This window comes from Capsicum annuum, chromosome 12, assembly GCF_002878395.1.
Source record: "Capsicum annuum cultivar UCD-10X-F1 chromosome 12, UCD10Xv1.1, whole genome shotgun sequence".
NCBI lineage: Eukaryota > Viridiplantae > Streptophyta > Magnoliopsida > Solanales > Solanaceae > Capsicum > Capsicum annuum.
The window spans coordinates 22895657-22906639 of record NC_061122.1 but is presented as its reverse complement, the minus strand read 5'-3'; the positions used below and the strand labels follow the sequence as shown (position 1 = coordinate 22906639).

General features: G+C 28.2%; 1 protein-coding gene across 1 annotated transcript; it reads left to right on the top strand.

Moving 5' to 3' along the window:
* The first annotated feature begins 1701 nt into the window (after nucleotides 1-1701).
* Nucleotides 1702-3561, top strand: LOC107874438 (protein translation factor SUI1 homolog). The gene is made up of 2 exons (XM_047401519.1): nucleotides 1702-2007; nucleotides 3460-3561. Exons 1-2 carry the CDS (start codon nucleotides 1702-1704, stop codon nucleotides 3559-3561), a joined length of 408 nt encoding a protein of 135 aa, XP_047257475.1.
* Nucleotides 3562-10983: the final 7422 nt, after the last annotated feature.

Below are 10983 nucleotides of genomic sequence, written 5' to 3'. Positions count from 1 at the left end.
TGTCTATTTTTACTTTTTTTTAATTAAGTATTATTAATTTTCTTATATATAAATGACTTAAAATAATTAATCAGGGATAATATAGTAAAATCATGGAGCAGCTGAAGCAGGTGAAGAAGCAGGCATGTTGACGAAGAGCTTTATCATTTTATGTCAATTTTATTTTTTGTTAAATATTATTAAATTTTTAATATCTAAATGAGTTATAATAATTAATTAGGGGTGATATAGTAAAATTACAATTAAAGCATCTAAAGTAGACAAGTCATAAATATCTATTTTACCTTTTTTGTTAAATATTATTAATTTTCTTATATGTAAATGTTTTACAATAATTAATTAGGGGTAATAAAGTAAATCATGGAGCAAACATATTTGTAAATTTTTTTAAATGCGTCTCACATAAGATGTCCTATTAAGTTAATACATCAAAAATTAATTTATCATTTATATCTATCATATTATTTATTAAATATTATTAAATTTTTAATACCTAGATGACTTATAATAATTAATTTAATGTGATATAATAAAACTACAATTGAAGCAGCTGAACAAACATGTCATAAATGTCTATTTTACCTTTTTAAAATTTAGTATTATTAATTTTCTTATATATAAATAGTTTAAAATAATTAATTAGGGATAATCTAATAAAATCACGGAGCGACTGAAACAGGTGAAGAAGTAGGCATGTTCACGAATATCTGTCTGCTTCTTCACTCTTATCCACATTCCCATAACCTCCATTTAATTTTCCATAATCTCATAACCTTTTTCACCTTCTCCTCCGGAATTAAAATGTCATATTATGACTCCTACTTTATATAGAGCAACTTTCACACTTTCATAGCCTCCTTTTAATTTTTCAATAGTCTCAGAATTTTTTCATCTTTTTATAAATTAATTTTATATTTATGAAATTTCTTGAAGTGCCTTTTATGTAAGGATGGTGTGATACGTATTTGAAAGAAAACTATTTTATAATATTATTTCTCATATTTCATTTTTAAAAAAAATTTAAATTAAAATTAATTTTTTTATTTTCATAAAATAACTTAATCATCGTAAAAATTTAAATCTTTTTAATTTTATTTTCATTTTTTATATTTTTTAAATGTCAAAATAATCTCAATTTTAAAATATTATGTTCAAACACAACTTAAATTCTATTTTCAACTTCAAAAATATCAAATAAAGTGAATATGTTTTTGGTGTTCTAGCTAAACGGTTCCTTAAGACCAATTTTGTAATTTTCACATTGTCTGGGAAATAATTAAGGAAAAATTTCATAAAAGAACAATTTAAGTTACAAAACTGCTAAAAATTCCTTCACTTTAAAAATGTTATAAATATTTCAATATTTATTACTTTTACCTTGTGTAGTTAAAAGTTGAGATACATGTTCAAAACTCCCTTTTACAGGTTATAACTTTGTCAAATTAAGGAACGGTTTCCTCCTCATTCAACGTCATCTTTACAGCTGCGGTTTCACTTCCGTTTTTTGCTCTAATTCAAACTTTTGAATTAAGGTAAAAAATTTTCCTAAAATTATATTCAATATCTTTTTTTCATATCTTACGATCTTTTTCAAAAAACAATAATTTGGTATTGTTTTTTACAAAGTGATTTTTCGATAACATTGTTTAATTAAGTCTTTGATTATTGATTTTTTCAATGTATATTGTTTGAATTAACATAATGAATAGAGATTCGGGACCATCTTTTAGTCTTGGAATCTGTCAATTAGACAATATCAAACAATATGAAGAAGTTGTAAACTTTGTTCCTAATGTTTTTGACAACGAACCTGATGGTTTTAACCAAAATAGATCTAAGCATAGAAACGATCCATTTACGATGAAGAAATTGCGTGAAAAGCATGCCAAAAAGACTAAGAAAAAGGTGCATGTCTTTAAGAAAAGAGGATTTAACAGTTCTGAAGATAAAGTTCCTGCCAAAAGAAGAATAGTTGTTGAAGTTATTTGCAGAGATGAGCCTCCAAATGTATTTGCATGTTCAAATCTAGAAAATATTAAGTCGAGATACATATTTAGACATACATGGTACGCTTTTTATTTTTTTGTATCTCTGATTCGTTGTTTATGCTTTTATATGTATCTCATATTTTTTAAAGTTTTATTGAAATGAGTATACCAAAAGATAGATGTTTATATGCTTAAAGATATATATTGTATTATCTTGTATCACTGATTCTCTGTTTATCCTTTTATATGTATCTCGTGTTTTTTAAAGTTTTATTGAAATAAGTATACCAAAAGATATATGTTTGTAAGTTTAAAGATACTTATTGTATTATCTTGTATCTCTAGTTATCTGATTATTTATTTTTATGTATCTAGCGTTTTTTAAGTTTTATTGAAATAAGCATACCAAAAGATACATGTTTGTAAGCTTAAAGATACATATTATATTATCTAGTAGAGTTGGTTCTCTGTTTATACATTTATATGTATCTCTTATTTTTATGTTTTAGTGAAATAATCATACAAAAGATACATGTTAGTAAGCTTAAAGATACATATTGTATTATCTTGTATCTCAGGTTCTTTGTTTATGCATTTATATGTATCTCTTAGAACTGAAAATTGACAAAAAAAGGGGGGAAATCAAGCGAAAAGAGTGATTTCAGTTATGGAGAGGTATGCCATTGAGCATTCATTCAATTTTTGTACGAAAAGATCTGACAGAAAAAGATAAGCATCTTATTTAACGTATCAAAAGTAATTATTTATCTCTTGTTTCGGTGATGTCTATGAATTGGATAGATAGTTTAAAGTAGAACCTTATGGATGTCTTATTTTCTTTAGTATCCAACAAGTGTGTTATCTCATCTTGTGGTGTGCATTTGTGTTTTTTGTTTGTTATACTGTTATGTATATTGAGCGTAAACCCCACTTTATATGAATACACTGGGTATGTTATTGTTGTTGTTGTTTTGCTAAATATGGATGTTTACTTTTGCTGATCGTCTCATAGTGTAGCTGAATATTTTATATTGAAGTGGTGTTTTCTTTGTGGCTCTTTTGTGATCAGTGATGTAATTGTATCATTGATATGTTGATCATCTCATATTGCTTATTAATACATATATAGTTGGATTTTTGGTATCTTGATCATGTCTATATTAAAGAAGTGTTCTTTTTTGCAACTTTCTTGTGATCAATTTACCAGCTTTAGTTTCGGAGCGTGAGAGGTTCTCTCTCAGCTATTTACACGGTTGATATCAATGTCCAGATCTCATCTATTTTTTTATCCATTTGTTGAGGTTAGGACTCAGATACACCTGGAGCCAAGGAGTATGTTCATATACGTATACAACAAAGTAATGGAAAGAAAAGCTTGGTGACCGTTCAAGGACTAAGGAAAGAATACAATTAAGAAAAAATCTTGAAGGATCCGAAAAAAGAATTTTGTTGTAACGGAAATGTTGTGCAGGATAAGGAGCTTGGCAAAGTGATACAATTTCAAGGCAGTCAAAGAAAGAATGTTTCTCATTTCTTTGTGACTGTTGGTGTTGTCAAGATTCATGGTTTCTAAGTTGTTTGGGCTATTTGGGCGCTATTTGGGGTTTGTGGTTATTGAAGAATAGTAATATACAAGTTGTTTGCATTTGTTATTCCAAGGGGGTGGTCTTTGGTTAATGCCTATGAGATTTTTTTATGGGGTTCTTTCTGAATTTTGGTTGTACTCTTATTTCAGATCATAATAAATTTGGTTTTCTTAAACTAATTTTGTTATGCTTATCTTTATCTTGATTCCTGGCCTTGCATAGTTCTTACTATAAACATGGTGAACATAAATGACTAGAGATTAGTTGATCTTGAAAAAACATTCATCCTCTCTGAACCTCACTTATGAAATTATACTTTTTACTCATGTTCGGAGCTCATTCGTGGAACTACACGAGGTATGTTGATGTTGTTGTTGAGCAATAATCCAATCATAGAGAATTGATTTAGGATGTGGTATGTTTTTTTTCTTTTTTTGGCTAAATCCAAATGCTTAAGCAATTCAGATGTTTAAGCAGACGTTGAAAAAAATGTTATCTATGTTTTTATTTATGTTCTATCGTGTGAAGAAACTAAACAACTTATGAAGCACAGACCTCAATCACTTTGCTTGAATTGATCAAACTTAGAAGAATATCTCGTGTCGATTATCATAGTAATCGTGGCTATTCTTGGCATAATATTGCGAGATTTCACTGAATTCGGACTAGCGAAAAGTAACCAACACGTTTAAATTCATGACACATATTGTTCACTTTATGACTCATATTTTTTTTTAAAGTTTACAAATTTAAAATCGTGCTAGATTTCACCTTGTCAATTGCCTATAACAGGGCCACATGATAACTTTGGAAGCTTTACTATGTATTAAAACAGAATCATTTCCAAACTTATCCAACAATTAAGAAATAAATAAGCTAAAACTTCATTCCTGACAAAGTTGTTGGTTTTATCTTTATTGCAAGCACCAAAGAGCACAAAAATAGAAATATTACAGATAGTTTATCATGAGCTTGCTATAGTTCATTAGGAAATTGAAGATGATTAACGATCTTCACAAAAATGAACACAGAACTCATGCAACATAAAAGGTGATGAAATCTTCGACCATTGAAATACTTCATTCACTTAGGAGCGACGTAAATCAACACCTTACAAGTTCCAAACTGATGCAGTTTACAAAAGGAAGGAAAAATCAAGCCACAAGACAAAATAGATACACTCAGCAAAGACTATCCTGAACAGAGAAGATCACAAATGTACATATTCTCTACTGGAGAACGATAAAACATCTCAACTAGCAATAGTTTCTTATGCATACATGCATGCCTGGCGGTTTTTATGAAAGCAACACAAGAGCTCATTGTTCATATTTTCAAGAATAACTCTTCTACAACTTGCCCGTGAGAAGGAGACTCGTACAACCAGAAGAGCTTGCCTGACTGTTTAGCCCTACTTCTCATCATTGTGCAGAATTCGTCATAGTTGATTCTTCCATCCTGAAAATTTGATAGAATTAGCACATGTAGCAAGGTGGTATAGTCCAATTATTTAGCAAAAAACGGTGATACTCACATTGTTTGTGTCCACTTCAGATATGATTTTCCTTATACAACATGGATCACCTCTTGCATGGTTATCTCGGTCTATGCAACACAAGAGCTCATAGTTCATATTTTCAAGAATAACTCTTCTGCAACTTATCCACGAGATGAAAACTCGTGCAACTAGAAGAGCTTGCCTGGTTGTTTAGCTCCACTTCTCATTATTGTGCAAAATTCATCATAGTTGATTCTTCCATGCGGCGAATTTGATAGAATTAGCACATATGGCAAGGTGGTATAGTCCAACTATTTAGCAAAAAGCAATGATATTCACATTGTATGTGTCCACTTCAGATATGATTTTCCTTATACAACATGGATCACCTCTTGCATAGCTATCTAGAGCTCATCTCTTGTAATGAACCTATAAATAATTGAATTTAAAAAAAAATGCGAGAATACATATAACATACCCCTCGTACATAATATGTACTTTTAAGCTTACTAACATATATCTTTTGTATGCTTATTTCATTAAAACTTAAAAAACAAGAGATACATATAAAACTTAAACAGATAACAAGAGATATTACATATTGCAAAAAACATCATGTATGTTTAAATATGTATCTCAACCTAAAATTGCCAGATCTGAAATAACAAAAGATACATAAATCTACAATAACACAAAACCAGATATACAAAATGCTTAAAATGTATGTGTTGTTTTACAAAATATGTATATTTGGTATAAATAATTGAATCAAAACAAAAAATATTGTGAGATACATACAAAACATCCTCGTACATAATATGTTTTTTCAAGCTTACTAACATGTATTTTTGGTATGCTTATTTCATTAAAACTTAAAATACAATAGATACATATAAAAACATAAACAGAGAACAAAAAATACAAGAAATCAAAAAAGTATCTTTAGTGTCTAAATATGTATCTCGGCCTAAAATTGCCCAGATCTAAACATGTAAATAGCTATGGAATCACATCTGTGGAATGGAAGTAACTTCAACAACTCTTCTACACAGAAATTGAAGGAATGTTCAATGTCACACCTTGTCATAGCTGAAATCACTTTTTTCGCTCAATTTTTTCTGCTTTCGTCAATTTTCAGTTCTACAACAATGGTCGAAATCAATTTATCATACATTACATGTTCACTAACAATGATTTCACCACTCTTATAGCCTCGTATTTTATATCGCTAATTCAAACGCCAGAATGACGTAGTAACACTGAAATATTCATTGCAAGTACGTTAAATAAAATTTTAAAAAATAATAACAATGTCATAAGAATCGTTTATATCTGCAAACTTATTATAAAAGATAATTTGTTTAAAAAGGTAGAATAAAAAATAAATTACTTTTTTTGTGGAATTTTATTATTTTTTATTATTATTAATTAGGTTAATTGTTAAATTAATGCAACTTAGCCATTACAGTCTTTAAATTATGCAAATTAGTTAAATGTTTAAACGTATTTATGTAATATATCTCACGTTAATTATATGTATTTGTAAAGGTAAAAAGGTGTTTTTTTGTGAAATCTTTCTCTCTATACATATAGAGAGAGAGAGATAAAGGAGATATTGGAGGCTGCTAATGTGGCACCTCTTAATGACCTCCATTCTCATTTTTCTTTTTTCTCCTTTTTTAGACCTTTTTCATCTATTTTAATTCCTTTTATTGTAACAAAAAAGCTAAATTGTTCTAATATATGTATTAATGTTGGTCTTTATTGTGCAATTAGAAAGGATAATTATAAGGTGAACATAAATGATAATTTTATTGTTGGAATAGAAAAAAAATAATGAAAACTTATAACAGCAAATCAATTAAAAGGAGTACAAAATATGAGCTGACAAACTCACTTTTTCATTAGCCAAATCTGAACTTTGTACGAATTTTGGGGAAGCATCTAGCCCCAGAAAGGAGGAATCAATATGGTCATTGAGAAAAATTATTTAATTTATCAAACAGAGAAAATGTTGTTAAGGGTGTGAATCATAAAGCTCCATCAACATACAATCTCTACAACAAGAAGCACAATTTAAAGAACGACTATGGATGGAGCAAGAGTATAGACGAGTCTGACTATTCTCCTCTAAAATAATTCGACAATAGCGTTTACCTTGTCCATCTATCTCCGGTAATGACCCTCATATTATTCAAGATCATGGTGTAATCAATGAACTTAAAATCCTCTTTCCTCTTATATATGTTTTTCTTGGTTAATATAGGGATCCATTATGGCACCTCATGTTAATCTAACAACAATAGAATATCAAGTGGTGTTGAAAGGAATCGACAGTGTCGTCCAGTCGGGTGCCGCTTGTGAACAGGTATGTAAACCGTTGGTTTTCTCCATTTTTGATGGCCGAATGTTGGGGTTTAACTGGTGAAGTTTAACATAGCTGATGGGAATTGGGCAGAAGAAGAAGCATTGAGATGATTCGATGGGTACCTTTGCTCAATTTGTCTGCTTGTTGCTCCACTGTTTGCACACTCCTCCCACTCCCTGACCTATGTCAAGTAAAATATTACTCCATATAGTACATTTGTATTAATTGTGTGTCAATTTGTTGCTAATTTCTAGAAATTAGTTTTACTTGTAATCTGAAATTTATGTCAATAATATTGCATCAAACTTTTTAATTATTGTTATTTTTAGTTTCTCAATCGGTATTCGATAATTGTATTACAACACAATTAAATTCGAATTCACATCGAAAAGTTCAACATTAGAGATAAAACGCCACCCCTCCCCCTCCCTCAACAAAGAGTTTCTATTGTTGTTACGTGATTTCAATATAATTGGATATATTTTTCACTTCAAACTTATGTATGAATGGATTAATTATTCTTCATCAAATGTCTCTATTTTTTTCACTAAAATATGTTAAATTAATATTAAAAAAAAGTGACAATATTTTAGAAAAAAAAATCATTATTGGTGAATTGATACATAAAATTGGGAGAATAAAAAATGAAAAGTACATGAAATATATGAAGGATATTTTCAAAATTAAATTGTAATTTGTAAATAATGGTACACTTATTTTGTTTTATATATAGTCATTCTAAATATGTAGAGAACAAGAATTGACTTTTGATTTGAGAGAAAATTTAGGAAATAAAAAAAAATAATGGTCGTAAAAAGGAAATATGCTTAATTAACATGTAAGAAAGAAGGAAAACTAAATAAAATGAAAAAGAATGGCATGAATAAAAATAAATAAAAAGAGATGTGGAAGATTTGAAATTAATTGTAAATTTCTTTTTTTTTCATTTTTAGATTATTTCATATTAATATTTGTATAATATAATAATAATAAAGTTAAAATAAAAAAAATATGAATTTATATAGGCAAAATGGAGGAATACCATGAGGTTTCATAAACTTAGAAATTAAATTTTTGGGGTTATGAAGATTGAACGGTTGAATTTATTGACGTTATTAAGAGTATAATTGAAGAGGTGTGAGTTATAAATAATTACTTTTATTAAAGACTTAAATATAGAAAGAAGAAAAACTATTCAATAATATGAAAAATAACCCAAAAAACACAAAAAAGGTAAATAGTTTTGGTCTCTAAAACATGCACCTCTCTTTAATCACATTAGTATTTATCAAGTCCTCAATTTTTCCTCTCTTTTTTCTAAAAAGTTTCTAAAATTTTATTTAGTTTACCATTTAAAATAAGTTTTATTACAACTAATTAATATAATAATTCAGTTATAATTATTTTAATATAAATTAATTTTCAAAATGTTATAGCCTATATTTTATTGATTATTCTCTCCGTTTCATTTTAGTTAGTCATCTTACTAAATTAGGATAAATTTAATTATTTTTTTTATTTTATCCCTATAATTGATTGTATCACTAAATGTGAACAAATATAATTTTAATGTTTATTCATATGTTCAATGAATATCTGATATTGCAAAAGGTAAAATAATAAAATTTATTGCTCAATTTATGATTTTTTAACTACCATGCAAAATGGAATGTGTCCAACTAAAATAACACAGAGAAAGTATATGTCTTAATAAGAAGTAAGTTTTTTTTCTTTGCTTGTATAAAGTAAAGGAGAAACTTAAGCTCGCTTATGTGGTACTATCATAGAGCAGGATTGTCATTTATCTTTTTCCTTAGATTTTTTATTTTGCCTTTTTCATATTTTTCTGTGTTATATTTATTTACAAAAATTCGAAGGCCACATCTTACTTTTTTAATGAAATGGGAACATTCTTTATAATATAATTATAACAGAATAATGATCGTAAAAAGAAAATATGCATAATTAACGTGTGAGGAAGAAAGAAAACTAAATAAAAAGGGAAAAGAATGGCATAAGAAAAAAAAAAAAGAGACGTGGAAGATTTGAATTTAATTGTAAATTTCCTTTTTTGTTTTTTCTTTTCATTTTTAGTTCATTTCATATTAATATTTGTATTTGTATAATAATAATAATGAAGTTAAAATTAAAAAAATATGAATTTATATATGCAAAATAAAGGAATACGATAAGGTGTCATAAACTTGTAAATTAAATTTTGGAGGTTATGAAGATTAAAAGGTTGGATTTATTGATATTATTAAGAGTATAATTGAAGAGGTGTGAGTTATAAATAATTAATTTTATTAAAGACATCAATTATAAAAAGAAGAAATATTCAAATAATATGAAAAAGTGGCCAAAAAAACCATAAAAAAAAATAAATAGTTTTGGAGCCTCTAAGACATGCACCTCTCTTTAATCACATTAATGTTTATCAAATCCTTAATTTTTTCTCTCTTTTTTTCCAAAAAGCTTTTAAAATTTTATTCAGTTTACCATTTCAAATAATTTTTATTACAACTAATTAATATAATTAATGTACTAATTCAATTATAATTATTTGGGAAAAAGTATCGTTTCCACCCCAAACTATAGTCGAAAAGTCGAATTCACACCTAAACTATATAAGTGACCTATTACACACCTTAACTATAAAAAATTATACTTTTTACACCCTGTCAGGCATTACACCACTTGCATGTAGTGTGGTGTTTTACACGCGCTGTCACGTCAGTACCACGTCAGCATAATCTGAAAAAATAATAAATTTATTATTTTCATAAATTTTTCTTTTTTTTTAATTTAATTTTTTCCCCTTCTTCTTCAATGTCTAAAACTTCCATTGTTGTCAATATCCAAAACCTCCATTACATCATATTCACCACCATAAACTTTATCCCACCAACAAAATTACCATAACAACTAATTTTTTCTAACAATGTTCTTCATCCATAACCCATTGTCTTTTCTTAAAAATAAATAAATAAAAATTCTCAACTATAATGGCCATCATTGTTTCAAAAAATGGTCACTCGACTGTTGGCCTCTGTGTTTTAAATGGTAATGACCAACACATTTTCATACTTTTTCTATTTGTTTTTCAGCTATAATTAAAAAAAAAAACTAATATGGTAGCAAGCTCCATTTTTGGATGGATTAATAATTAACAAACAGAGAGGAGAGAGTCGACGATGAATTCCACTTTTCCGACGAGAATTTACCGGAAAACATCCTTGTTACAAAATTTTATATTTTTTTTATAAAATTTGATTTTGACATTGATTCGATGAAGGTGGAGGATGAATTTTGTTATTTGGGGATGGGGTTGGAATTTGGAGGTGGGTTGATAAAGAAACTGTGTTGGTTTGGGTGGGGTGATGAAGAAGAAGATGGTTTAGGGTTGGGGTTGGAGTTTAGGGGTGGGGGTGATGAAGAAGATAGTGGTTTGGGGGTGGGGGTGATAAAGAAGATGATTGTTTAGGGGTGGGAGTGGGGAGATGGATGCTGGGGGTTGGGGGAGGGGTATTTTAATTTTTTTTT